Below are 27,288 nucleotides of genomic sequence, written 5' to 3' on the forward strand. Positions count from 1 at the left end.
CTTCGGACTTCCTAATTTCCTTCCTTTAGTGCCTACTAAATCAGGCACTGTGGTGAGTATCAGAGACTTAAACGGAAATTAAGGCAGGTCTCCTGACGTTGAAGCGTCTATATTCTAACCAGGAAAGAGCTTAATAACCGGAAGATTCCACGCGGCTGGTACGTAACGCTGTAGGGTATTTATGAGGTGCTCTGGGAGCCCCGTGGGGTGAGTATGGCTCTGAGGGAGCATGGTTCTCTGGTTGCCGGGGAAGTGGGGAAACGAAGCGGGGAGGCTTTTGAGTTGCATCTTGAAGGGTGAGCTGGGCTTTCCCAAGCAGAACAAAATGGGAAAGGGGGGATCTCAGGCAGGTGAAAGGGCACAGCTGGAATGACGTATAGGCTGCTTTGGGGACTGAAGATGATGAGTCTGCAGAGGTGGACCGGGATCGAGTGTTGAGGGAGCGGGACCTGGTTAATAGGTTGGGGGAATCTAGCAGAAAAGGACCGGACGGTTCATCTACTATAGTCGTACAGCTTTCTCTTGGTTGTCAAACCCACTCTGCCCACAAAGTCTTATTTGAGAGCTTAATACATAAATAAGTGAAAGCAGGGTGATCTGTCTGAGGAGACAGTAGGGGACCTGAGGCTGGTCTGCCCGGGATCTCCCGCATCCCACGCCTCCCCAGAGCTTCTGACTATCCTCTGAGGACCCACAGGCTGTACTGAGCGCGGGGTCGGGAGGGGTATCAGCTGCTCATCTGGGTGGTTTTCTTACTTGATAGAGGATGCAACCGAGCCCCAGACCTGAAGCTGCATATTCAGGTAATGACAGAGCAGGGGCTAGAATGGAAGTCTCCTGATACCCAGTTCTAGGAGCTTTCCAATTCATTCATTCATTTATCTGAAACATTTATAAGGTGCCATCTTGATGCATCTATAGTAGATTTTAGGGACTTAAAGGTGAATAGGAAGAATACAGTTCCTTTTCTGTGGGTCTTATAGTCTAGTGGCGAGGACAGACCAGAAAAACAACAATTATAAGAAAACGAGAAAGGAGATATTAGTTGCAGGGAGTGGGGGAAACTGCATGGGCTGCTTTAAAGAACTGCAACCCTGAGTTCTGAAGTGCGGTGTTCAGCCAGCCAGAAGGACTATCCATAGAGAAAAGGGCGTCAGGAGGTACGAGAAGGAGTGGAGAGGAGCGTCCAAGAAAACAGTTAGCCCGCTCTGCAGTTTCATTCAGGCCTCTGGGATCAGTCCCAGCCTGTGTGTTGCTCAGAGGAGGCTGCCTGGGGTGACCGGCCACAGGTCACAGATAACAGGCCCGATTGGTTGTTTTGAACATGTTGTATCTGTCAGCGATTCCTTGTCCATGAAGTCAGTTCCTCCTGAGTGCCAATTATCCTCTGTCTCCTAGACTCAGGAAGGAATCAGCCGTTGGATGACACCAGTGCAACTCACCACTTAGACCCAAACATGTCTTTAAGGAAGTCCTCACCAAAGACAGCATTTTGCTGAGATCGTTGTTACCCATTTCCTACTCATTTTCTTAGTCTTCTTAAAATATCTCTGTTCCATTAATAAATTCACAGCAGGGCTATACATGTTGTATATACTGATATGGTTGCTGGTACTGCTAGTAGGTTGGGAGTGGGGTATAAGGAGAAATCACAGGACCCTAGAGAGAAAGAGAGTGTGAATTCTCTTGGAAACATTTGTGTTCTCTGCAGCACTGAATTCCAGATGCTGGTAATGAAGTATCCCCATCATCACTGTCCCCCTTGAGAAGCACGTTGCTGGATTCTGAGAAACATCTATTCAGCCCCCTGTGATCCTGCACCAATGTCCTTTTCCCAACGCTCTTGATCAGCCAAGAAAATTGTGGGTTTCTTTTTCAGGGAGTAATCCATCAGGCTCTCTCTCCCTCCCACTTCGACTGTCTCTTCTACCTGAGTAACCTTGGTCACTCCATCACCTGTCAGTGAAGCCCAGGCAATTTTTACAAATGCATCTGGAAGAAAAGCAGTTTGTCTGGGAACGCCATAATTTTTCTGCCAAAGCGGGTCCCAGGTGGACAGTAAGAGCCTGTGTTTAGGGAATGGGTGGCATCTTCAATCAGGGGGTGTGTGACACTATTACTTACTGAACCTGACAGGCCTCCAATTAAAGTTGGGTAGGAAGCAGAGAACTGGAAAGTTCCCCAACCTGCTGCACCGATATATCAACATATAAACAGGAAGGAAAGAAGCTGTCCTCATAGTCAGAGAAGTGACCCCCAAAATAGGTCAAGGAAGTTTATTAATTTACTTATGAAATAAGACCAGACTATCTGTTTACTCTCTTGTCTAGATCTCCTCTTTGAAAATATTTTAGAGGTTATTGGAAGGTACAGTTTTCATAACATGATGAATTCCAGTATTATATTGTCTGGTCATGCTATTGTTAATATCATCATTAGTGTACATTCATTTTGTTGCTTTATCAATGATAATGAAGATGGTAATAATAATAATAAAGATCATATGGTTGCTTTCAACTGAAGAATTAACAGGGTTAGCTGTTCCTGAGTCCATCTTCTGGCCCAGATTGGTCCCTCTTCATTGCTGAGGTGGCAGGTGGGCTAGAACTGCCCTTTTTTCTGCTCATAACATTTTTATGTAGGTGACCTTGGGTTAACATCAAAGAGAGCCTTGCAGGGGAAAAGATGTTACAAAAGGGAAAGACACGTGTTGGGGCATCTATAGGCCCGTTGTACATGGCTCCTCATCTGATGCTCAGGTAAGCTGCGAGGGAATGTTGGGGCCTCCATCAGCAGCCCCTCTTCGCTTTAGGAGAAGCCGTGAGGTGTCATAGAAGACACACAGCCTCTGGAGAGAGACCCAGAGAGTGCTCATAACAATTAAATGCGATAATGCACACAGATCACTTTGCCCAGTGCATCGCACACAGTAAGTGCTTGATAAATGGCAACTAGAATTATTACTAACTGTGGCTTTGAGCAAGTCACCCAATTCACTGACCCTTAGTTTCTCCATCTGGAAACTGGCGATGGCGATGCGTACTGTGCAGGTTGTCATGGGCCGGCACTCCTCCAGCGGGAGCTGTGGTGGTTATTACAGTTGAGGAAAAGGATATCAGAGAGCTTTACTTAGCAGTAGCTTCTGGAGTGTCTATGCAGGAGCCTTTGCCTCGTGGATGGGATAAAAGAGATTAGAAACAAGTGTTGTTGGCTGAAGGTTTTAGAGACTCAGCATTGGCAGAGAAGTCATCTAGAATCTAGACCAAGCCCTATGTGTGCTTGATTCACTTCTAAATCAAAACCTGGAAAAATTTCTTTCTAGGTTCTTAATCTTTAATCTAGAAACATCTGTTCTTTTCCACAAATCCTGTTAGAAATTGTGAGGATGAAGAGAAAGTTCCCATTTTCTTGTTGAACCTTTCTTTATGAGACCTACTGCCTCTCGTCCAGGTGACTCTGATGACTGAGCCAAAAAGGCTTTGTGCAGAAAGGCAAAGAGGGCAGGCACTGAAGTGACAGCCAGTCAAAGATTTTCCAGCTCATCTCTCCAGGAGTAGGCAGCGCCCCCATTTCTGAAGCAGAGGAAAGTTGTGCTGACAGAGATGACAGTGCTAAGAAGCTTCTGTGAGGGAACCAGGCCATCACTCCCTTGCCCTGAGAATTTAGTGGGCAGGGCTAAAAGAGAGTGCTAAGAGAACACACTTGAGCCCTTGTGTGGCCTCCTCAGCCCATTTGACAATCACGTGGGACCAGGTTCCACTGGGACAGGCTGCGTTCTTGGCAGATGCCCAGGAGGGTGAGACCCAGAGAATCTCTCGTGGGCCTGGATCTGCTCTCAGTGGAGGACCTTCCCAGAGACATGAGAAACCCCTCCTAAAAGGGGTACCATCTTGACTTTTTTCCAAAATGGGCCAACATGCAGAGAGGGAGGACCAGAGACTCAGGATTCAGGAAGTTGTTAGAATCTTCTGGGTGTGGGGATTTGGTTACAGCTCCTAATTCTTTCTATTATAGTTCTCCTCCCTCCTGGGATACAAACACATACCACTTTCACCTCCTTCCCTCTCATTCGCCCTTTCTACTCTCCAGCCCACAAACTCTAGAAGAGTTTGGCCTTCTGTAGGGCATAAGTATGAAGTTCGTATTTTAAGGAGTGAGTGTTGCTGCCTCCTGGTCCATGAGGATGGCAGGATGGTGTGCATGGTAAACAGTACTGGGGCACAGCTGACCAGGATCTGGGGTAACTGTTCTTCCTAGATTCTCACCTAGATGGTCCTAATGGATTGCTTCCAACTGGACAGCCCCTACCAATGCAATAGCAATGGTGGGATTTTAGCTGACTTTTCTACAAGACAACTCCAGTGAATGGAACAGTGAATCCCTTGGATATGTTGGTGGCTTCTGGACAGAGGCATGCCCTCCAGGGAAAACACTGAGGGCTCTTGACCTGATTTATTGTGTCGAGTGCTCTCATAATTAAAACATGCTTAGAAGTGTTTGCAAAGGAGCAGGCATTTGTATCTATGTTTTATGCATAAGAGAAATTCATTGCATTGTTTATTTTCTTTACAAAGCCTCAGAGATTATAAACTGGGGTACTTGTAAATAAAGTCTCAAGATAAATAACCAAGGACTATTATTGAATTTATTACAGAATAGGAAATTCCTTAAGAGTTGATAGGATATAAAGATATATTTATGTGTGTATGTGTATACATACATATTTATGTAAATGTATACATATATTTATATGTTTTCAACTACTCTGCAAGGGACTTTGAGGGCCAGGTCTATGTAAATGGCCAGTGGTGAAGTAGAGTATGAAATGTTTGTGATGCATGCTAGCAAATCATTGCTTTTCACACACATACAGCTACCCATGGACACTCAATAAAGCACAGGCACAGACTGTGTCTAGGATGAATGCATTTCTTGGGTTGTTAAATCAAAGTTTCACTTTACTGCTTGCTGTTCTGTCTTCTCCATGCCAGCTCTACCCTTTGTATTACGGTGTTTGTCTATGCTGTACCCCAGAAACTGGCAGCTCCAATCCACAGGCTGTCAACTGGAAAGGCCGTTTATCAGCGTCCCTGAAGCTTGGGATGCCAATGCTTACACCTTCTTCAGTTCCATGTGTAAGAATAGGTTCTTCCTTCAGTTTCACTCCTCCTCCTCTGCCTACATTTTTCTTTCTCCATTATTGCTTTTGAGTTCTCCATCTCCATCTGATTGTAGCCATTTAACAAAATTCTGCCCTTTGTTCTTTTCTCTTCATACCCCCTTTGCTTTGGTGATCTCACCCCCTTGCCAGGGCTGGTGGAATTTGCCGGGGTAGGGGCAGTGGGCTCCCTGATTCACTCGGCTGGCCATGGGCCCTTAGCACCAGCCTCTGTGACCTGGCAGTGTGAGGAGGGGCACCGAGTGGGGCAGGCTGTTCAGAGCTGCTGGCTGGCACATGCAGAGCTCCTGAGCTGCTGTGGCCAGCCAGTTAGACTCTGCACATAGTCTGCCTTTCCCCAGAGCCCCGAGGGCAGGAGCTGGTGCGAGGCATAACTCCTCTATGAGTTTCCATGAGCACTCCTGTCTCAGGCGGTTATCCTTGCTTGTTGTGCCTGACTCACCTCTAGCCCCTGTTTTAGTGCACAGAATGGAGGCTGCTTAAATATCACTTGTTCAGAGAGAGAGAGAGTACTTTGCACTGGTACCCTGTTTAATATCCATGGAGCACTTACCACAATTTGTAATTCTCTTATGTACTTATTTACTTGTTTCTTGAGGCACAGCTTTTTTGTATGTTTTGCAGCACAGCTTGTTTGAAGGGGACTGTCCCTCTAGAGATGAGAGTTCCTCTTGGGCAAATACCTTCAGGAACAAAAGTATGCTTTTTGCCCAGGGTTTATCTGGAGAAAGGGTGAGTAGGAGGCGGGTCTGAGTCTTTTACTAGGTGTGCGTTGAGGGGCTTCAGAATCTGAACCAAGGCCTGCTCATTTGCACTGAGAACTAACCTAGCCTTGTTAGGTTGGCGATCTGGCCAGCAGTAGTGGTAGTAGTGATAAAAATAAGAGCAAACATTACTAAACATTTACTGTGTGCACCAGCTCTACTGAGCACTTTACATAACTCGTTCTTAATCTCACAAGATAGTAATGATGCTGAGGCCATCATTATTCCATTTACAGAGAATGAGTCCAGGAGCTAGACAGGTTCTCAGGACTTCCCGATATTTTCCACTTGACAGAATATTTTCCATTTACAGAGAATGAGTCCAGGAGCTAGACAGGTTCTCAGGACTTCCCGATATTTTCCACTTGACAGAATATTTTCCGTTTACAGAGAATGAGTCCAGGATCTAGACAGGTTCTCAGGACTTCCCAGTATTTTCCACTTGACAGAATACACCTAGAAAATGACGTTTGTACGGATGTGGGAAGGAGGTCACGTGTAAAGGGAAGAGGCTGTTCCCAGGTAGCAGTGAGTAGCCTCGGGCTTCTGCCACCTCCTGCTGCCCTGAGGGCTGAGGGAGCAGTACCTTGGCACACCTGTAATTTTTGGCAACCTGCTTGGGAAGCTCTAGGTTAAGTACATGTTTCAAGTTGCACAAGTAGTAAATGGCCGAGCAGGGCTTGAAGTGAGGTAGGTCAGCTCTGGGACTGATTGCTCTGATACTACCTGGTGCTCCTCTGCTACGTGGTGTTGGGATGTGTGTGTGGGGAGTTGAGGCATTGGACCTTTCTTTACAAATCTTTCCGCTCCCTGAGTTCTCTTTTTCACCCTAACTCATACAGGCAATCTAATCTGAACTCTTCATTGTGCATAGGAGGAAATTGAGGTCGAGAGACGTGAATGACTTGCTCCAGGGTCTTGAGCTGCTGAGGGACAGAGCTGGAACTAGATCCCAAGTGTCCTGACTTCTGACCCAGGCCCTTTGTCTCTTGCAGCTCTCATGACTATTTCACGTGTGCCTGTCTTGTTTCTTTGCATCGATCGATGCCAAGCCCTTTGTCTCGGAGTTCTTTCCTGTCTTCTGCGGCACCCTGCCATGCTGAGCCCAGGACCGGCGGCCAGTCCCTCTCACAGCCGTGCTGGGGGCTCTCGGTATGCACTGTCCACCCCAGCAAGTGCTGGAGAAGATGTGAAAGAAGCCCAGTTTCTCCTGGGTTTGCTGGAGGAAACTCATTTTCACAATCAGCAATTTGCGAAACTTGCATATTTCTATTAAACTGCGCTCACCTTTTCTGAACTGGTAACTGACATCCTTCCTACAGGGCTGTCAATCCAGCCCCACATAGAAGAGCTACATGCACTTCACAACACCCTTCTCGCTGCTGACAGGTGACAGAAAGCCGCTGAACTTAGAAGTCATTTTCATGACCTGGGTTACAGAAGTTTTGAGCTAGAAAAGTGCTCTCCTAATCAATGGAATAGAATGAGCTACAGGCTCTTTCGAAACCCTAATAAGAATGAGGGTTTCCTTGATTCATTCGATTCTCTCTGGCCAGTTTTTAAATTTTTTGAGGGGGTGTGTCTGCATGGAGCAACATGGGGGGAACAGTCTCTGGAGCAGGCAGAATCGAATTTAGACTTGCCTTTTGCCGCTGACTGCTTCGTTGCCCCGGACAAGTCCCCCATCCCCCACAAGCCTCAGTTTTGTCATCTGCAAAATGAATCTGACAATGGTACTTATTTTGTAGGATTTGTTGAGAGGATTGTGCAACTGGTGTTCAGCTAGTGCCAGGCATGTTATCAGTGCTCAGTGGCCTAGCTATTATGATTGGGCATACTACAGGAAAGCTACTATCACCTACCAGGGAGGCTGAGAGGATTAAATGAGGTAGTATATGCATGGTGCCCAGGGCACAGAATTTGCCTAATGATAATAAAAACAATAGTAATAATAATAGTAATGACTAACATTTATTGAGTGTTTACTAACTTATGTCTTGGAGACTTTACAAACATCAGGGGCAGCTGCCATCATTATTAAGATTTCAACCTACAGCTGTGTATTTGGACAATATTTTGGAGAGCTAGTTTTCACGAAGCTTGAAGACTGCCCTGAATTTGTTCATCTTTGCATTTCCTCTCTACCCTCTCACCCACTTTGCATTTCTGCCTCTCCCGCCCCCCAGTGTGGTTAAGAGCAGTTCTCAGGTATGTTTGGGGGAACAAATAAATGCAAGTTTGTGGAATGAATGAGTGATCTTAGGTCACTGAAAATAGGTTGCAGAAGGGCCAGCCCTTCTGGTGGTCACCTCTCAGGTCTGGCTTCAATTTGGGGAGGGGAAAATGGTCTGTTCTGAAAAACAAAACAAAGAAACTCACCAGACTATCTAAATAGATCCTAAATCTTTAGCGATCTTCCTCGGCATGAAAATCCAACCTGAGATGAACACTGGAACGAGGAGACTCTGCTTAAACTTTGCGAAGGTCTGCAGAACAAGCCCAGGGAGGCGGTTGGGAGCCTCGTCTGTGGGAAAGAGCTCTGTACCCCTTACCACCCCTCCAGGGATTCAGTTACCAGGGCTCACCTAATGATGGTTGAGAAGATGCTAAAGATCAAGTGAGGATGGCAGGAAATACAAATGATCAACCCTACTGCTGAACCATAAACTTAGAGTGCCAAGAAACATACTACTTTGTGTGAGGGTCCTTTATTGCCTTTTAGACCGTTTCATCCATTGCAATTTATTAATCCCCATCGAATGAGAAAGAGTGTTTTGCTTTAAAGATCTCAGAGGCAGCTTGCTGGAATGGAGGACCGTGCATTTTGGAGTCCTGCAATCTTAGATTTGAGTTCTGGCTCTGCCAGTAAATATCTGCCTGCTTCTCAGGAAGTTACTTTAACCTCTGACCCCCTGGCTTCTCATCTGAGGGCAGAACTAAAATCACCCCTCCCTCCACTGGCTTGGCGGGGATGGAGAGGAGGCGCTACACGAGAGCACCGTATGCAGTGTTCTGAACTAAAGATTAGTAAAGATTAGTTTACTGTACCTCGTGGTGTTCTGTGGCATTACTCTTTACTAGAGTTTTCTGTTTCTGCCTTCACTTTCTTTCACCAGGATAGTATTGTAAATCCATTATTCAAATGACATTTTCTCAAAAACATTCTCATTTATTATGTGCCTTTTCTCAGCTAGAAAGAGCATCTATCCTTCTCCCTCACCCTCCCTCATCCAGCCATGCCCAGATCCTCTTCTCCGTCCCAGGCTTCCTGTCCACCCCCACTTCAGGGCCTAGAGCCTCGTAGTCTCTTGTCTGTTCTGTACAATATGCACACTGCCAGATTCCCCACCTCTGTTCTCTCCCCACTGTGTTACCAAAAGACAGATCTGGTCACGCCACTGAACTTCTCAATGACTACAGAATGATCTCTAACCTCTTCCTGCCCTGGCCCCCAAATCCCTCCTTCTAGAACTCACTTTGTTTAAATGAATGATCCTGGTGGACCATTTTGGTTAGGGGATGATAGTCTTTGGAGAATGGCCAGGATGAACTTGGAGGGTGATAGAAAGATATGTAGACTGCTCTGGATAAGATACGAACAAGAGTTTTAGGGCTTGACGGTGAGCAGGTGAGGGAGTAGAAGGTCAGTTTAAAGGAGGAAGGCTGCCCATCAGTGGGGCTGGAGGCTGAAGTCAAGAAGAACAGAGGGTTTGTGGACATTCTCTAAACTCAGGGAGAATTGGAGTAGCCTATATTCCATCGTAAGCTTGATGTCTGCTGGGATGGACTGCATTATATCGCCTATCTCTGGCCTAAACTTTCCATAAAGTTCACTGCACATACAGCTTTACCTGCTTTGCTTTAACAGCTTTGCTGTTACTTGGAGGACAGGAGGGGCTGGGTATCATCTAGTTGGATGATGAAGTGAAGAAAAGGGCAGAAGCCGATGAAACATGGAGTGGAGACAGAGACTCTACGGAAGCAGAGATTCAGAGCTGGAGGAACTAGGAGGAAGTAAGCTTCACAACTCTCTAGGTTTACTGAGGGAGACTTTAGATTTTCTGATTGTACATTACTGGGAATCAGAACAAATTTTACTTAAATGTTTCAGAACCACTTGACCTCAGCAAACTGGAGGGCTTAGGGGCTATGCATTGATTATAGATGTGGCAGTGACAGCTAGTTTTCCTTTTCTTTCCCACCAATAGAACCCCTATAATACTTGGGTTGGCAATGTACCCGGTCAGAAGACTACATTTCTCAATCTCACTTGCTGTATCTTAAGTGTTCAGGTTTTAAGCAATATAAATGGAAGTTATAGGAAAGGATTTATGAGAAAGCTTCTTTAAAAAGGGACAGAAATGTGGGAAATGACCTGCCTCAACTTCCTGTTTCTTTCCTGCCTTCCAAAACTCAGACAAGTTGACTGGAGCTTCAGCAGCCATCGTGGATCTTGCAGTCACCTTGAGGATGGAAGCCAGGTATCCAGAGGGTAGAGCAGAAAGGTCAAGGGGCCCGATTACCTATGACTGCAGAGCTACAGTAGCAGCCTCCCTCCAGACTTGTTTTATACAAGAGAGAAGTGAAATTATCTTTCCTTTTTAGTTTTCTGCTGTATCAATTGAACCTAATCCTAGTGTGCTAATACAGTAGCAGAATAGCAGAGTGATTCATGAGAGGGCTCTGGAGTCAGACCGCTTTCACTCTATTCCTTTCTCTGTCACCTCTTAAACAAGAGCCTTAAACCAATTACCAAAGGTTTCAGAAGCCTCCTTTTTCTCATCTGTAATATGAGGAAAATAACACCACTTACACATGGGGTCGTTGTGAAGATTGAGTAAAATAATGTGTAAAGCAATTAGAACTCTTTAAGTACACAGTAAGTGCTCAATAAATGGTAGCTGCTGCTATCATTATTATTATCATTACTATTATTGCCATAATTACTTATCAGGTTTAGCATTCATCTCCATTAATGGAGATGATGGGTCCTTTAGGGTAGAGACAATTTCTTATTTATTTTTGGTATTGCTCCAGGACTGGCATATGGTACGTACCCAATACAGCTTTCCCAAACCATATCTTATTAGATTTTTGCTACTATTTCTCATGAGCAGATGATAAAAATTACTGGTATTGTGTACCGGGCAGGGGACTGATACTATGCATGCTTACTGTCATTTAATCCTTACCAAAACCACCTGAGAAATGGGCTGAAAGGGTAGTTGTAGACAGTGCAAGAGCTTAGGAGTCATTCAGACCTACACTCTGTTTGAGGTTCAATTTTATTAATATTAAAAGAACTGGAAATAAACAAGTTTTATTTCTCAACTCACGTTCCGTTCATAGGAGCCTCTTGGGGCAGATTACTTTTAATAGCCAGGTGTCGCTGACACGGAGGCTTTGCTTTGTGTTTCATCCCAAGCCAGTGAACTAGAGAACCTCTATAAACTACCCTCCTTCCATCCCTCATCTTGCAACAAAGCTGTCAGTGGGAACCAGGAAGAAAAACTATTTCCCCTATCTGGTTTATACAGTCTGGTATATACAAAAGGGTTTTAAGGTTTGGCATGGGCACGGGGTCTGGTTGTGGGCTGCTGAGCTATTCAAGAGTAGATAAGACCTTTTGGACAAGGGTAAAGGTTACAGCACAGGCTGCTTCCTCTGATAAATTTCCCTCCACCTGTGATAGGGCTGTGGCAGTTGTGGTGTTGGGGCAGGAACGGTAGGAGGAGCCAGGGAAGTTTTCTTTTTTTTAAAAAATTTTATTTATTTTTGACTGCGTTGGGTCTTTGTTACTGCACACAGGCTTTTCTCTATTTGTGGCGAGCGGGGGCTACTCTTAGTTGCGGTACGAGGGCTTCTCATTGCGGTGGCTTCTCTTGTTGCGGTGCACGGGCTCAAGGTGCGTGGGCTTCAGTAGTTGTGGCTCACGGGCTCTAGAGCACAGAGCCCAGTTTTTGTGGTGCATGGGGCTTAGTTGCTTCGCGGAATGTGGGATCTTCCCAGACCAGGGATTGAACCCGTGTTCCCTGCATTGGTAGGTGGATTCTTAACCATTGCGCCACCAGGGAAGTCCCTGGGAAGTTTTTGTAACTTTGGGTCTTGTCAAATTATAGAGAAAGTGGCTCTCTCTCTTAGATTTGTTTCATGTTATAAGCTGGTTTGCATCTCATGGGAGATGATGCCACAAGGGCAAAAGTCTCTGAAGAATCTGCTGGCCAAATAGTTCCTGTTTCCTCTTCTTGTAGGTCATGGCTATTCCAGAAGTAGGTCTTGGTTCCTATAGTGGAGTAGTTTTTAACCCTGGCTGCACATTAGAATTCCCTGGGGAATTTTTAAAAAATGCCAGTGCCTGGGCTGTACTCCAGTCCAGCTGAATTAGAATCTCTAGGGCGTAGAGCCTGAACATCGGTATTTTAAAAAAGAAATAAACAGAAATTATAAGAAAATTTTAAAATGAGTCACAAACTGAGAGAAAATATTTGCAAAACCATATATCTAATAAAGAACTTGTATCCAAAATATATAAAGAAGTCTTAAAAGTTAATAAGAAAATGAAGACTCCGATTAAATAATGAGAAAAATATTTGAACACTTTACCAAAGAATATATTTGCGTAGCAAATAAATACGTAAAAAGATGCTCAAAATATTCATAATTAGGGAAATGCAAATTGCAACTGTACTGAAATATCACTATACACCTTCTAAAATGGCAAACAAACAAATAAAACAACCACAAAAAAACACACCTGACAATTCTTCGTGCTGGCAAAGAACAGAGCAACTGGAACACTCATGTATAGCTGGTGAGAATCAAAAATAATATAGCCACTTCGGGAAAAGGTCTGGCAGTTTATTATAAAGTTAAACATATACTTGCCACAAAACCCAGCAAGTCCACTCCTAGGTATTTACTCAAGAGAAATGACAACTTGTGTTCACACAAAAACCTGTACACATATTTATAATGGCTTAATTCATAATGGTCCCAGACTGGATCAACCCAGTTGTCCTTCAACTAGTAAATGAATAAACTGTGGGGGGCTTCCCTGGTGGTGCAGTGGTTAATAATCTACCTACCAACGCAGGGGACACGGGTTTGATCCCTGGTCTGGGAAGATCTCACATGCCGCGGAGCAACTAAGCCTGTGCGCCACAACTGCTGAGCCCGCGTGCCACAACTACTGAAGCCCGCATGCCTAGAGCCCCTGCTCTGCAACAAGAGAAGCCACCGCAATGAGAAGCCTGCGCACGGCAACGAAGAGTAGCCACCGCTCAACGCAACTAGAAAAAGCCTGTGCACAGCAACGAAGACCCCACAGAGCCAAAAAATAAAAATAAAAAATAAAATAAATTAAAAGGAAAAAAAAACCAAACTGTGGAATATCCATATAGTGGGATACTACTCAGAAATAAAGTGTAACGTCTCACTGATAACATGTAACACGAATGAATCTTAGATGCATCATACTAAGTGAAAGAAACTAAACTCAAAAGGTTACATGCTGAATGAGTCCATTTATATAACATTCTGGAAAAGGCAAAAGTATAGAGACAGAAAACGTCTCTGGTTGCCAGGGGTTGGGGGTGGCAGGAGGGGAAAATCACAAAGAGGTAACATGAAGGAATTATTTGGGGGGTGATGGAACTCTTCTGTATCTTGATTGTAGTGGAGGTTACACAATTGTATGTATTGGTCAAAACTCATAGAATTGTATACTTAAAAGGGTCAGCTTTACTGTATGTACTTATAACTCACTAAAGCTGAGCCTCCCTCCCCCAATCCATTATTCAGAAGCAAATTCCCCAAGTAATTTAAATTCATAGTCAGGGTTGAGAGATATTGCTGGCGTAATAAATTCAAATCTATCTTCTGTTATTTAAACTTCAGTTTCCTCATGTAAAACTGGAGATAATAAAACCTACTTTGAAGAGATATTATGAGTTTTAAATGGGATGACGTATGGCAAGCTCCTAATATAGGGTTTCGCACAAAATAATAATAACCACTTAATAGGTGCTACGTGCCAGGTGTTGTATGGGCATTTTACAGATACCTCATTTAGTCTTTACAACAGCTCTATGAAGTAGGTATTATTGTCACCACTTTCAGGGTGGAGAAACTGAGGCTCAGAGAAGTTATGGAACTTGCTCAGGGTCTCACAGCTGGTCAGTGGCTGAGCCAGGTTCCAAGTCTAAACTTATCGTTACTGATTACTTTACCACTCTGAAATCTTAATTTCAAGCATCCTACTCTTCAACTTCACTTCTATCTTCTAGTTCACTTTCTCAGTGTTTTTACTTCAGTGATTTCCTGACCTCATTGAGAACACCAGTCTTCATCGATCCTACCACTTCTCATAAATCACCACTACCTTCATGTTCTCACTTCCCTTCTCATCCAACCTAAGTTGTGTGGTCCAGCAGTATTTCCTCTTCCTTTTCTAGTATTCCTAGCCCCATTGCTTCCTTCCCCCTCTCTCTCTGCCTGGGAAAAGCTAAATCTAGTCAATCCCAACTTTTTCTTTATTCTACTCTTGCAACCAAGCAGCAGTTATTGCTGGAGATAGGTGCAGACATGGAGAAGCAGTGGGAAGTTGGGTCCAGAGAGAAGCTATACGGAGATGATGGTGTGGGAGTGGAAAGAAGAGGGTGGAGGGGGACTTTCCTTGGTTTAATGACAAAGGATCATAGAGTGAGAGGCCTGGTTGAAGAAACCTGATATAAAAATGCTAACTTTGGCACAGTTATTTTGGTCCTGTCCCTGGCTGGGGGCTGTAGGAGGATTCTGGCTGGCCTCAGCTGGGAGATGTCAGTTACAAAGTGTAGAGAAGTGTTATGGGTGAGCCCATGTGCAGAGAGGGGCACCCCTACTGGGACAGAAGCAGGGCTTTCTTTTGGTACCTGGTGCCGTGGTGAAGGCACCAATTACTGGCCAGTACCAGGGCCTTCGGTGGAGCTGGTTCAGTGATGTGCTGGTAAATGTTTAACAACTCACTCTCTGAAAACAAACAGCAAACAAACAAACGAACTCTGATTTATAGCATTTGAAAACTTCTGTGGTGTAAATACTCCCTCCATAGCCCCAGTCTAGGTTACACAGCGCCCATGAGCACGATGTCAGGGGGACAGGCTCCCAGAATGTGACTGGGCCTTGTTCTAATTTCTAAATGTAATGAAGCACCTTGAAGGATAAGATGTGGGTGATTCATTTGTGGGAATTGTCATGGTTTGGGGGACTGGGCCTTAATAGGATGGTATCTAGAGGGGATTGTGCAGTCTGCATTGACCAGGCAGGACTCTGAACCGTCTGCCCTACGCCCTCTGTAGGACTCCCTGGTTACATGCCTGTCTTTTGTCTTACCACTGCTATTCTGTTCTATGTGCTAACATTTTTAGATTTATAAATTTATGGTGAGTAAGAATCTGGCACCTTCCCCCAAATACTTTCCTTGCCAAACAAGTTTGAAAATGATTGCAATCAGGTTAATATTAATAGAATTTCAAGCATCCACAGAATTTATTCATGTGAATAATTTATTTTCATCTATAAGGAAAAAAATCCTCTATTCTGCAGGAATCTCAATTATTAGGATATTCATGCATATTAGAGAATGACTTCAGGAAAAGATAGTGGTAAGACCAACAAGGATATAAGCCATGACAGGAGATAAATAAAATCGGTTCTGGAAGTATTTTCCTCATCACATTAAAACGATGTCAGATATAAACAAGTGCACTTTCTGGTTACGTATCCCTAGTCTGTGCATCCCACATGGATGAAGACTGTTTAGTCTGGATGTACGATACTAATGTAGAACTCTTCTTGTGATGGTGTGCATTAGTACACAGGACTCCCAATGTAAGTTGGCATCTTTACTTCTCCAGAAACATTTGAAGAGGCCACAACATTCACTGCCAAGACGAGTTGACCCACGTGATCTGCCAATCCCAAACCCAGCAAAGCCTCATGCTTTTGCAGTATAACCATCAAGAAGCAGGAAGTTTTCCTTTTCTTTCTTTTTCAAGGTGTCCATTGACCCATCCCCAGCATCTGGGAAGATACTGTGGATTCGAACTCAAGAGAAGAGGAGGAAAGAGGAAAAGGAAATAGAGCTATTTCACAAACTATCATCACCATGTAAGTCCTGGTACTTCATTAAAAAAAACAAACAAACGAGTTTTATGATTCTTTCTCAAGGAGAGAGAAGGGCCTAGCTGAGCTACTTCTGCAGAATATCAGTCTGTTGAAGTGCTGTGGCAGACGGTGCTTTGTGATTCTCACAATGGCTTTATTTCCTAACTTGGTTTCCTCCTGCTTGGAGATCACAATGCCAGTTTGAGGCTCATCAAATCCCAATCATATCAGATTTACTGACTTGTCATTTTGCTACTCTGCCTATCCAGTATTTATTATTTATATCCTGGCTATATCCACCCCCCACGAAAGGACTGACCTATCTTCTCATGAAAGGGAGACAGAATAAAAATAGAGCCATTAGGACATGACAGGGAATGAGAAGTTGGGCAATGGCTAGGCACCAGAATATTTATTTGGATCGAAAAACCAAAGAAAAAGGAAGCCACTACAATGAGCCAAAACCTAGCGCTGAACTCCCTGGTAGTCAAGGCAAAAAGGGAGCATGATGGCCACTTCGCTCATCTCACCACTAAATACTCTAGGAGAGTGGGACGAACAGGCCTGCAGGCGCGCTCTCCACAGGCCTGCGCCTGCACGGGACGCTTACCTGACAATATGGATGCAACGGCTGCGATGATGAAGGACACAATGACGCCGGGTCCTGCCATTTCCTTGGCCACCAGGCCAGACACCACGTACATCCCAGTGCCCACGCAGCTGCCGACTCCGAGCGAGATGAGGTCCACGGTGGTGAGCACCTGGGCTAGCTTGGTGCCATGTGCCGTGGTGGCCCCAGTTCCCTCCAGCATGGACTCCACCGGTTTGGTGCGCAGGATCCTGGAGTGCATGGCGTACCAGGCAGCCCCCCACTGCACTCGCCGGGGGTCCAGGGAGGCGAGGAAGCCACTCATCCTGAGCGAGACGGCTTGTGGTGAAGGTCAACTGATGGCAGAGGGCTGCAGAGGTCTTAGTGGATGCTTCTGGAACTCATCTAGTGACCAGGGATCTCCCTTTTAGGAAAGGTTGAGAGGGACCCACGGCAGCCTTCTGCTGGGAATGAATGTCTGCAGGAAAAACACAAGAAAAGGGAAGATGAGACCAAGTGGGAAACAAACCCATGGCTTGAAGGCACGGATGGAGGTCAGTGTACTGAACTGGTAGAACTGACCTAACCTGTGTATTTATAATGCAGGAGGGTTGCATTTCCCCCTTTGTCTTGCCTCCAGTCCTAAATGACTGTCCGTAGTTTGCACCGTGTGGCATAGTTGTTATGAAGAGGGTGGTCTGAGTCAGGGCTCTGCTACTTACGGTTCTGGGACCTTAGGAACGTTACTTCATGTCTCTGTGCTTCAGTTTCTACTGCATAGTGGGGATAATCAAGCCTCCTGCCTTGTGTCGATGTGAGAATTAAATTAGTGTTTGTCTAAAAAGAGCTTAAGACAATGCCTGGCCTGTGGAAAATGCTCTTCTGTCAAACTCTAAGTGCTTCTTACCTGGCTCTGCCAAGACTTGGTCTGTGATTCTTGGGCATAATCTCTGGGGACACAAATCCTCATTTGTGAGGATTTGTGAGATCTATGGCTCTCAAGAGGGGCAGTGCCACCCCAAGGGATTGTCTTGGAACTTTGTTCTCAGATGAAATGAAGATGTTTTGAGAATTTTTTTGCTCTCAGAGGTTGGGGTAGGGGGAGTGTTCATGGCATTTGGTTGGTGGGCCCCAGAGATGTTAAACGTGTGGGATGGTCTCATACCATTTTCAGATATCGGACATTCTTTTTTTTTTTTTTAATTAATTTATTTTATTTTTGTCTGCGTTGGGTCTTCGTTGCTGCCCGCAGGCTTTTCTCCGGCTGTGGTGAGCGGGGGCTACTCTTCGTTGCGGTGCATGGGCTTCTCATTGCAGTGGCTTCTCTTGTTGCAGAGCACGGGCTCTAGGCATGCAGGCTTCAGTAGTTGTGGCTCACGGGCTTAGTTCTGCGGCATGTGGGATCTTCCCAGACCAGGGATCGAACCCGTGTCCCCTGCATTGGCAGGCAGATTCTCAACCACTGTGCCACCAGGGAAGCCCCGGACATTCTCGTAGGTGAAAATTCTGGTTATGATGATCTGAACCTAAAACCTAACTCTGTTTTACATATAAGCACATGAGATTATTTTGGATGGTTTTAATAGACAAGTACCTTGACTTTTCCAGGAAGACAATTATAGAATAAATTGAAGGAAGATTGTAAATTCTTTAGTTTTGAACTTAAGTGGAGTTCATCACTGTTTTAGAAAACCAAGACAGCCTTTCAGTGCTACCCATGGTGCTGCGTCACCCATTCAGCACACCTGTAACAGCCTGCCATTTGAAACTGGCACGTTTACAGTACTTTTTCATATAGTGCCAGCATCTCATGATGACAGCTGTACTTGCCTGAGTGTTTAAATACTGAAGTATGTTATATACAGGCAGGTTACCCATGAATTGTGCTTTAGGATATTAAAGAGGCGTGTATCAAAACATGTATTACAAAAAAGAGGTGCTGGGTCTGATAGACGAGAATTATTGTACTAGATGATTTCTAAAATGTTGTCAAGTTTGAAAATGCCAAGATTATATGAAGTTACTCTCTTTGGAAGCCAGAAGCTTCACAAAATTCTATAAAGAATTTTTGAAGTACATCTGGAACATTGATTCCAAGTACTGTGCTGATAAGCCTAGGACATTTACATTTACGGCAAGTTCCAGCCCGTGTAATCTACCCATATTATTAATTAATACTACTTAGCACTTAATGTAACACTTGTCCACTTCTAAAAGCTTTGTAGATACAGCCTAATTAGAAGAATCAGGTGAAATGTAGCAGTTTGGTTCACAGGGGTTGGGTGATGGACCTACTGGTTTAATTTCCTCCTAAATTTGACAGTGTTGCTTCATGCTGTGTGTTAATTCTTGACATCTTAGATATCAGTACATTTAGATAGTGCCACTGTATATACCAGAGTCATTCAAAAGCCTAGAGTGCCAGCATTTTTTTTTTAAGATTTCCAGATTTGTGAGAAAATGTATACCAGGAAGGCTGCAAGAACAACTGCTCAACTTGAGCTCTTGAGCTCTTGTGGGGAAATCAATGTACATATCTATTTAATTTCAACCCAGCCAGCATGTACTGAGAATCCGTTATGTGCCAGGCATGATGTTAGGCTCAGGGATGCAAAGACACGGTCTCTGCTCTCGTGGAGTTTCCAGTCGAGAACTGGAGATGATGGTCACCGAAATCACAGTGCAAGGGAGAAGGTTTTTTTTTTTTTTTTCTGAAAACCTTGTCTTTTCTTATTTTTCATATTACAAATGTATGTAGCATGGCCATTGCAGAAAAATCAGGCAGTATCAACAATAACATTCAGTGAAGATAGATAAGACAATTCAACACACAGATAGAAAAATAAAACCAGATCATTCTAGAGAGGGATAAGGGGTATGTTGTAGTGTCCCCCCAAAATTTATATGTTGAAACTCTAATCCTCAGTACCTCAGAACATGACCTTATTTGGAAATAGAGTCGTTGCAGATGTACTGAATAATTAATTAAGATGAAGTCACATTGCAGTAGGATGGGGCCCTAACCCAATACAACTGGTGACCTTATAAAAAGAGGAAATTTGGACACAGAGCCACACACACAGGGAGAACGAGCTGTGAAGATGAGGGCAGAGATCAGGGTGATGCATCTACAAGCTAGGGAACACCAAGAATTGCCAGCAAACCACCAGAAGCTAAGAAGGAGCCCTGGAACAGATCCTTCCTCACAGCCCTCAGAAGGAACCAACCCTGCTGACACCTTGATCGCAGACTTCCAGCCTCCAGAACTCCAGACAATAAATTTCTGTTATTTAAGCCTTGCAGTTTGTGATACTTTGTTATAGCAGCCCTAGCAAATGAATACAGGCTATAAAGGAAGTCAAACAGGGTGATGAAAGGGCGAGAGGGTCTCTATGATCACAGCATTGGCTCCTGAGTGACGGGAAGCAGCCAGTCATGCCAGATGTCAGGGGAGAGTGTCTTGCAGAGCTGGGCCAGGGGGGAGACGGGGTGGCCTGCTCTGGGAACTGAGTGACACTGGGACAGTGTGACGAAGAGGATTCAGGTACCACGTGAGAGCTTTACATGAGTCAACTAGTTAAATCTGCATTTACAGATGAGGCAGAGAAGACCGGGGAGGTCCACTAACTTCTCCAAAGTCATGGAGCGCATAAGGGCAGAGCTGGGCCTTGGCTCCACTTGCCAAGCTGTTATTCCTGGCTTTCCTGCCTGAGGGGCACAGGGTCAGACTGCTGAGGGTCTCTCAAACCAAAACAAGGGGTTCGTGTTTACTCTAAGAGCCATGAGAAGCCATGGGAGGGTTTTATTCAGGTGGGCAACATGATACGATTTACATTTTTAAAAGCTCATTGTAGCTGCTGCGCAGTTAACTGAAGACTCACGCCCGATGATGCGTCAGTGCCAGGACAGATGTATCAGTACAGAGGGGAGTGAGGTGCGGACCTGCTGCTGAGGGCAGCCATGGTTCTCCAACCTGGCTGCACAGGGGAATTACCTGGGGGTCTTTCAGGAACAATGGTGCCTGGCCTCAGCCCCAGAAATCCCGATTTAATTGGTCTGAGGTGTGGCGTAGATATAGGGATTCCTTAGATCCTTAGAGCTCCCCCGGTGATTCTAGCACAGCAGGGTTAGTTAGGGTCCACTGCCCTGTGAGTAATGACTAAAGTGCTGGTGTAGAAAACCAGATACTGCCTGTGATGGTTAATTTTACTTGTCAGCCTGACCGGGCTAAGTGATGCCAAGTAGCTGGTAAAACATTATTTCTGGGTGTGTCTGCGAGAGAGTCTCTGGAAGAGATTAGCATCTGAATCGGTGGACTGAGTAGAGAAGATCCCCTCATCCGCATGGATGGGCTTCATCTGATCTGCTGGGGGCCTGAATAGAACAAAAAGGCAGAGGAAGAGCGAATTCACTGATTCTGCTTGAGCTGAGATACCCATCTTCTCCTCTCCTCGGACACTGGTGCTCCTGGTTCTTGAGCTTTCAGACTCAGACCGGGACTCACACCGCCTGCCCCTCCCGCTTTTCAGGCCTTCCGACTCAGACTGAATGACACCGCCAGCTTTCCTGGCCCTCCAGGTTGCAGACAGCTGGTCATGGGACTTCTTCGCCTCCATAACATGTGAGCCGATTCCTCATGTAAGAAATCCCCTCATATGTATCTGTATAAGTCCTATTGGTTCTCTTTCTCTGGAGAACCCTGACTGACCCATGGCCATTTTCCACGTGGGGTCCCAAGGCGTCGCGACAGGTACTTCCTGTTTCTCTTCCTGGGCAGGAAACTGGGCCCTTCAGCAGCAGTCTTCTGCAGGCGGTGACTCTGGATCTGGAGATACCCTTTGGGATATTTGTCCTGATCAGCCCTTCCTCAGAAACTGTCACAGAGACACTGAGAAAAGAACCGGGCTGGTTAGGGACGTGACAGTTTCAATGTGGTAGATAATTAGAAATCATGGTGAAAACATAGAGAATCAACTAGAATAAAGGTTGGAGGTGGTAGAATTCCTTCCTGGCTGCATTCCCTCCATGTAATTCCTCTGAGTGATTGCTTTATTGGTGCAAACAGGGGCTTGGGGCATTTCCTTTCTTGGTTGGAAATTTGCTGGAGAGAACAAAATGTACAAAAGAAAACATGCTTCTAAGTGACTATTGACAATATCCATATTCATTACCCCCAGATTATGTTAATCAAAGAGAGTTTTGGAAGCTTATTGCTGTTGTCTTTCCAAGATGAGCAATAAATGTGTGTTGTGCTTTCTCTAGCACTTTAATTCAAGTTTCTCAAAATACTTCACAGCTATTGCTAAGGAAGGCTTGCAGGGCCCCTGGGAGAAGGGAGTCATCACTGTGGTGTCTGGCGGCATGCTTGAGGGTTCAGTGGGCTCCAAGTATAATGACAGTAAGAGCAGGTTTGTGTGAGGATGAAAATAATTATGGCTTGGAAGTTCACCGACTAGGTAGGATTGTTGAATTAGGTTGGAGCCTGCGTTTGGAGGTGAAGAGAGGAAGGAAACGAAGGCTAATGAAACAGCCTCAAATCATTCCTGCCTGATTTTGCAAATACACTAAGGGATTACAAAAATCCCTTCCTGACACTTCCCACGAGCTGGTGTCCAGCCTTTGCTGGAACATCTGGAGCAGCAGGAACGTTGGCTGGTGGGAGCTGCCCCTTCACGTGGTTGAACAGTTAGGATTGCAACAAAATTCTTCTCATCAATGTCCCCAGGCAAAAGGAGGTTGCAGTTGAAAGTGCCAGGTTTGATGAGCCCCTCCAGGTGACTGCAGGATCTGAAGGAGCCTTCTGAGGCCCCGCCCCCAACTCCTGTACCCTGGGTTGTGTGCTAGCCCTCCTTCCCCCCAGCCCCGCTGCTTCTCCTCTGGGCTGAGCTCCTGGCTCCTGGTTAAGAACCTAATTCAGGAGCCAGGTCCCCTGGGTTCAAAGTCTGGCTCTGCACTTACTCGCTAAGAGCCTCTCCATGCTTCAGTTTTGCCATCTATAAAATGGGATAATAAGGGCACTAACTAGCTCGCAGGGCTGGTTAGGAGCGAAGGAGTTAATGTGTGTGGAGCTTTCAGCACGGTGTCTGGCATACATGACTGCCAGGAAGCGGCAGCCTGCTGGCATCACCCTCCTCTGGCCGATGACCAGGTCTTTTTGTCCCTGACTGCTGACACCCCCTCCCACCTCCCTAGGCAGCTCTCAGAGGGTCCTTGGCCTACTGCCCAGCCCTTACCCAGGACTCTTCTCTGCTGAAGCTCCCCAGGATTCTATGGCTGCCGACTGTACACCCTGGTATTTCACCCCTAGGTGTTCATGCTTGCCTTTTTCATGCTTTTAGGGAAGGGCTTTCTCCTCTCCCATGTTTTGTTATCTAAAGGGGTGTCCTCAGCCGATTTGCTTGGACCTTTGGATGTTATATCTGCTCTCATTCCTTTACACCCTTGACTTTTCTGCCCAAAATGCACGCACACAAAGGTGGCTAGGGCATGGTGGATTCACCTACAGTCACCACCCTATCCCTGAAAGCACGACCTCCTTCTGACTTTCTTGCTTGTGGCTTACTGTGGCTCACTCAGCCAGTCTTTGATGGCAGATTCTCTGCTGAGGTCCTGGCTTCTGTTGCTCTTCTATTTCTTCCAAACTTGCCAGTTATGGCTCTAAGTTCGTACCCCAACTTTGGAGTCACTTGCCTGTCAGTCACTATGATATCACACAGGGTGGCCAGATACAGGTCAGATATATGTGAATCCCAGGGTCTGTGGCATCCGAACAGAACACGCTAGTAAGTTGAATTGAGATCTGTGTCCTGGTAAATTTCTCCTGTTGTCCCCAGTTTTGTTCCCTGTATCTGTACTGATTAGGGCTAATCTGTTTATAGGAAAGTCTTCAAGTTTTTGAAGGCAACTAACATATCTCTTGGAGTCTTATCTTCCCCAGACTAAACATCTTCAGTTTCTTCAGTGATCAGCAGTGTCTCACATGGTATGGCTTCTAGATCAATCACATTCTGATTTGTACTTCTTGGGCAAGCTGCGGTTTATCATGGTGACATTTTTGGACCATAACAGAGTGGTAAAGGAGATGTTTTTGATCAGTCTGGCCCTGTGTGTGTGTGTGTGTGTGTGTGTGTGCACGCGCACGCATGAACCTCCTAAATCATACAATGCTGGTGCCTGACAAATTCACACAGATGTACAACTGGCTTTAAAACCAGGGTTCCTGATTTTCAGATTGCCAATCTTCCCAGTTACGTCTTTGCTAAGTGTTTGATTGATCAAGTCCACTTGAGGTATTTCTTGATCACCTACCACGTTACTTATCAATGTGCTAGCCCATTTACATTGTATGTGAGATCTCAGACACAGCTGGCTTTGTTTTGCTTGGAATGTTTTTTTAAAGGAGAGTTTGAATCTATGACAACTGAATAGCTATGCAAAAGAGGTGGTATCATTTCGGCTTCCTTTACAAAGCTTGCTATTTCTTTTCCTGTTTCTAAAAAGTTATTGACTGCATTAATCAGCTTTTGCTGCAGTAACAAGCAATCCTAAATTTCAATATGTTAAAACAATGACATCTGTCTTTTTTCTGATACATATTTTAAAATATATATTTATTTTTTAAATTGATTTACAACGTTGTGTTAGTTTCAGGTGTACAGCAAAGTGATTCAGTTTTATGTATATGTCACTTTCTCCTCCAACACCCAGGCAGGGAGGATATCCCCACCTGACAACATCTCCCCCTCCTTCCTCCCCCTGACCTCACGCCAGTGCTCTTCCTACTGCTTCATATTTAAGAGGGTGGACAGAGCTGCCTACATTTTCTTTGTATGATATCACAGTCACGCCAGGCTTGGGGTGATCCCCAAAGGAAAACGAGGCATTTACCTAGTTGTCTATGTGGTAATGTTCCTTTAAAGGAGCTGAGGGTGTTTAATGTTCCTCAGAACTTTTCCTGTCGACTTGGCTTCAGTGGGAATTTCTTCATCCTAATTTGGAGAAGCAAGAGTCTTGCAGGAGTCTAATAAACACTTTTCATTGTTAACCAGCTGGCTTCCTCAGCATCGCTCAGGAAAATCCTTAAGTAGATAACATCCCTGCAGCTTCTCTCCCTGGATATGCTAAATAGAGTTGCCCGTATGAGAAGCTCCCTCACAAATCCATAACTGCAATTTGGATAGCTTTGTGCCTTTGGGTTTGGAGCCCATATTTGAAACTCCTTTTGTGTTCCCTATTCACTGTGTCTTAACCCATACCCAGGCCTCTTTGTACTTTGATTCAGTTATTCTGGAGATTCTTGTCTCTGAGATTCATTCCAGTGCCCCCCAAAGGAAATTTCTACTATTCTAAAGAGTCTGCATTTTAAGTCAGATAATTTCAAGCAGATCCTTCAAATTTTGATAACGGCCGTTTGTATGTGATACAACAATAAACAGACAAGTGGACAGAATCTTAATTTTATCGATGTAGGTTATTATACACGCCTCATGAACTTTCGGTTCTCAGCAAAGCCTGACGCCACATACCCAACCCCTCTCTGCTCCGGGTTTGTACTGTTTTCAATACACATCATCTCCTTTAATGGGTTCAGAGCACCTACTAAATGTCTGGCATCGTGTGTGCAAGATGCAGAGACAGAAAGAGGAAGAAGATGCCCCCCTTGTTCTCGGAGCTCCCAGGCTGGCCAGGAAGACAGGCATGATGATGAAGTAAACACTGACTACCAAGATTTTACTTCTTAGCCTTTGCTTCTTGCTTCTTTCCCTCCCCAAAGCTATCCGTATTTTCATGTTCTTTTGGCACTCAGCTCATATCCCATCTGTCATTAAATGTATGTTAACCACTTGGGGCTCCTCTTCTCTGATTTCCCCCAACTCAGCATATGTTAAGTTGTCTCTTGCCACAGATTGTTATACACCTGAAGGCTTGGATCTCTTTAAAGCCCCCCAGATGGTTTTGTCTTGGAAAGAAAATAAAATCCAAGCTCCTTACAATGGCCTACAGGGCTGTAAGTGACCTGGTGTCTACTTCCTCTCAGAGTTCATTGCCTGCCACCCTCCCTTTTGGTCCACTGACCTCCTCTCCGTTCTTGAAACACACTAAATTCTCTGTTGCTTCAGGGCCTTTGCACTTATTTCCCCTACCTGGAATCTCCTATCTTAGGTCTTCGCACGGCTTTCTTTTTCTCCTGATTCCGGTCTTAGCTGAAATGTCACCTCTGCAGAGAGAAGCCCTCCAGGATCATCTGGGCTAAAAGTAGCCCTGGTCTTTCAGACTCTTTCTCTCAAGTTCTATCGTCTATCTATCTATCTCTCTATCTATCTGTCATCTACTTATATATTTATCCATCCATTTACTTTTGAGTAATTTATCCCTACTTGACATTTATTTAGTTATGTTTTCATTGTCTGTATCCTTTCTCTAGACTGTAAACTCCTTGAAGGTATGGATTTGTCTGTCTCGTTCTTTCTTGAATCCCCAGGGACCATAGCAGGGACTGGCAAACAGTAGGTAATCAACAATTGTTTGTAGAATGAAGATTTTTCCACAGCTAAAAAGAATATTTGGCATAAAGTATTTCTTTATAAAAGATATAATTTACAATAGGAGTTTGTAATAATCCGTGTTCTCTTGAGACATTTATTACAATGTAAGATGACTTCCTTTGTTGAGTACCCTTTGTGCATAACATCAAAGAACACAAAACCTCAGAAATCATTTAATTCAAGTCTCAGATTTTACAAATGATTAAACTCATTGACTGCCTTCACAAATCCCTTTGGAAAACCAAATTATCTATATTACCTAGTTATAAATAAGTAACATTTCTGTATTTTTGATCCTTTAATATTAATTAAGTCAAGGGAAGACTGAATTAAAAATCCACAATATTATAATATTAAAATATTTAACATTAAAACATTTACGTCTAGTTAAGGTTAGAGTTGTACTTTTTGATATAGATGGTTCATGTACAATAGCTCCTTGGAGACTTCAAACAGTCTTTTACCCAATCAGAGCAGTAAATATCTCCTACATTATAGATTATGCACCATAGAAGAGAAGGTATAATTTTTAGTTTGCTTCATTGCTTTTTTTTTTTCCTTCATCTGGGAGGAAAATAGTTGAGAACTTTGACAGCCTGGAATTTAATATGTTTTTGAAAAATGGAGATCACTTTGCCCTGTGGGGTATACTGTTCATTTCTAGCTTCTGAGTCTACTTGGAAGATAGCACCCACTCAGGGTTCGTGGCTCTGCAGGCCCTTGGGGTATACTCTGGATCCACAGCCCAGAGAACTCCTCTCTGGAGGCAGGTTTCTTTCCTGACTATCAGCATGTCTGTTCATTAGGAAATCTGAAAACTGGGAGAGCACATTTCAATGCCAACAGCACTTAACTCACAGAGGAATGCCAGATTCCATTTGGGGACTTGTAAATGAATTTCCAACCTACAAGCTATTTGACTTAAAAGTGCTTGCCTCCAAGCTGTTGAGTTAAAATTTTTGTAAACTGCAAGTTCTTGAATTCAAATGTATTCCTCATAGAGCACATGAAATAGCAACTGTTAATGCAAATACAGATATTCAGTAATATGGATCAAAGAAATGGGTC

General features: G+C 44.5%; 1 protein-coding gene across 1 annotated transcript in view; it reads right to left on the reverse strand.

The window, feature by feature from the left end:
• SLC7A14 (solute carrier family 7 member 14) overlaps nucleotides 1–27,288 on the reverse strand; it is a 127,962-nt gene that overhangs the window by 57,865 nt on the left and 42,809 nt on the right. The window contains exon 2 of the mRNA XM_082458961.1: nucleotides 16,697–17,153. Within this exon, the coding sequence (XP_082315087.1) occupies nucleotides 16,697–17,000 (304 nt within the window). The 5' untranslated portion in view covers nucleotides 17,001–17,153. The remainder of the gene's footprint in view (nucleotides 1–16,696; nucleotides 17,154–27,288) is intronic.

This window comes from Balaenoptera physalus, assembly GCF_965194825.1.
Source record: "Balaenoptera physalus genome assembly, chromosome: 4".
NCBI classification, from domain to species: domain Eukaryota; kingdom Metazoa; phylum Chordata; class Mammalia; order Artiodactyla; family Balaenopteridae; genus Balaenoptera; species Balaenoptera physalus.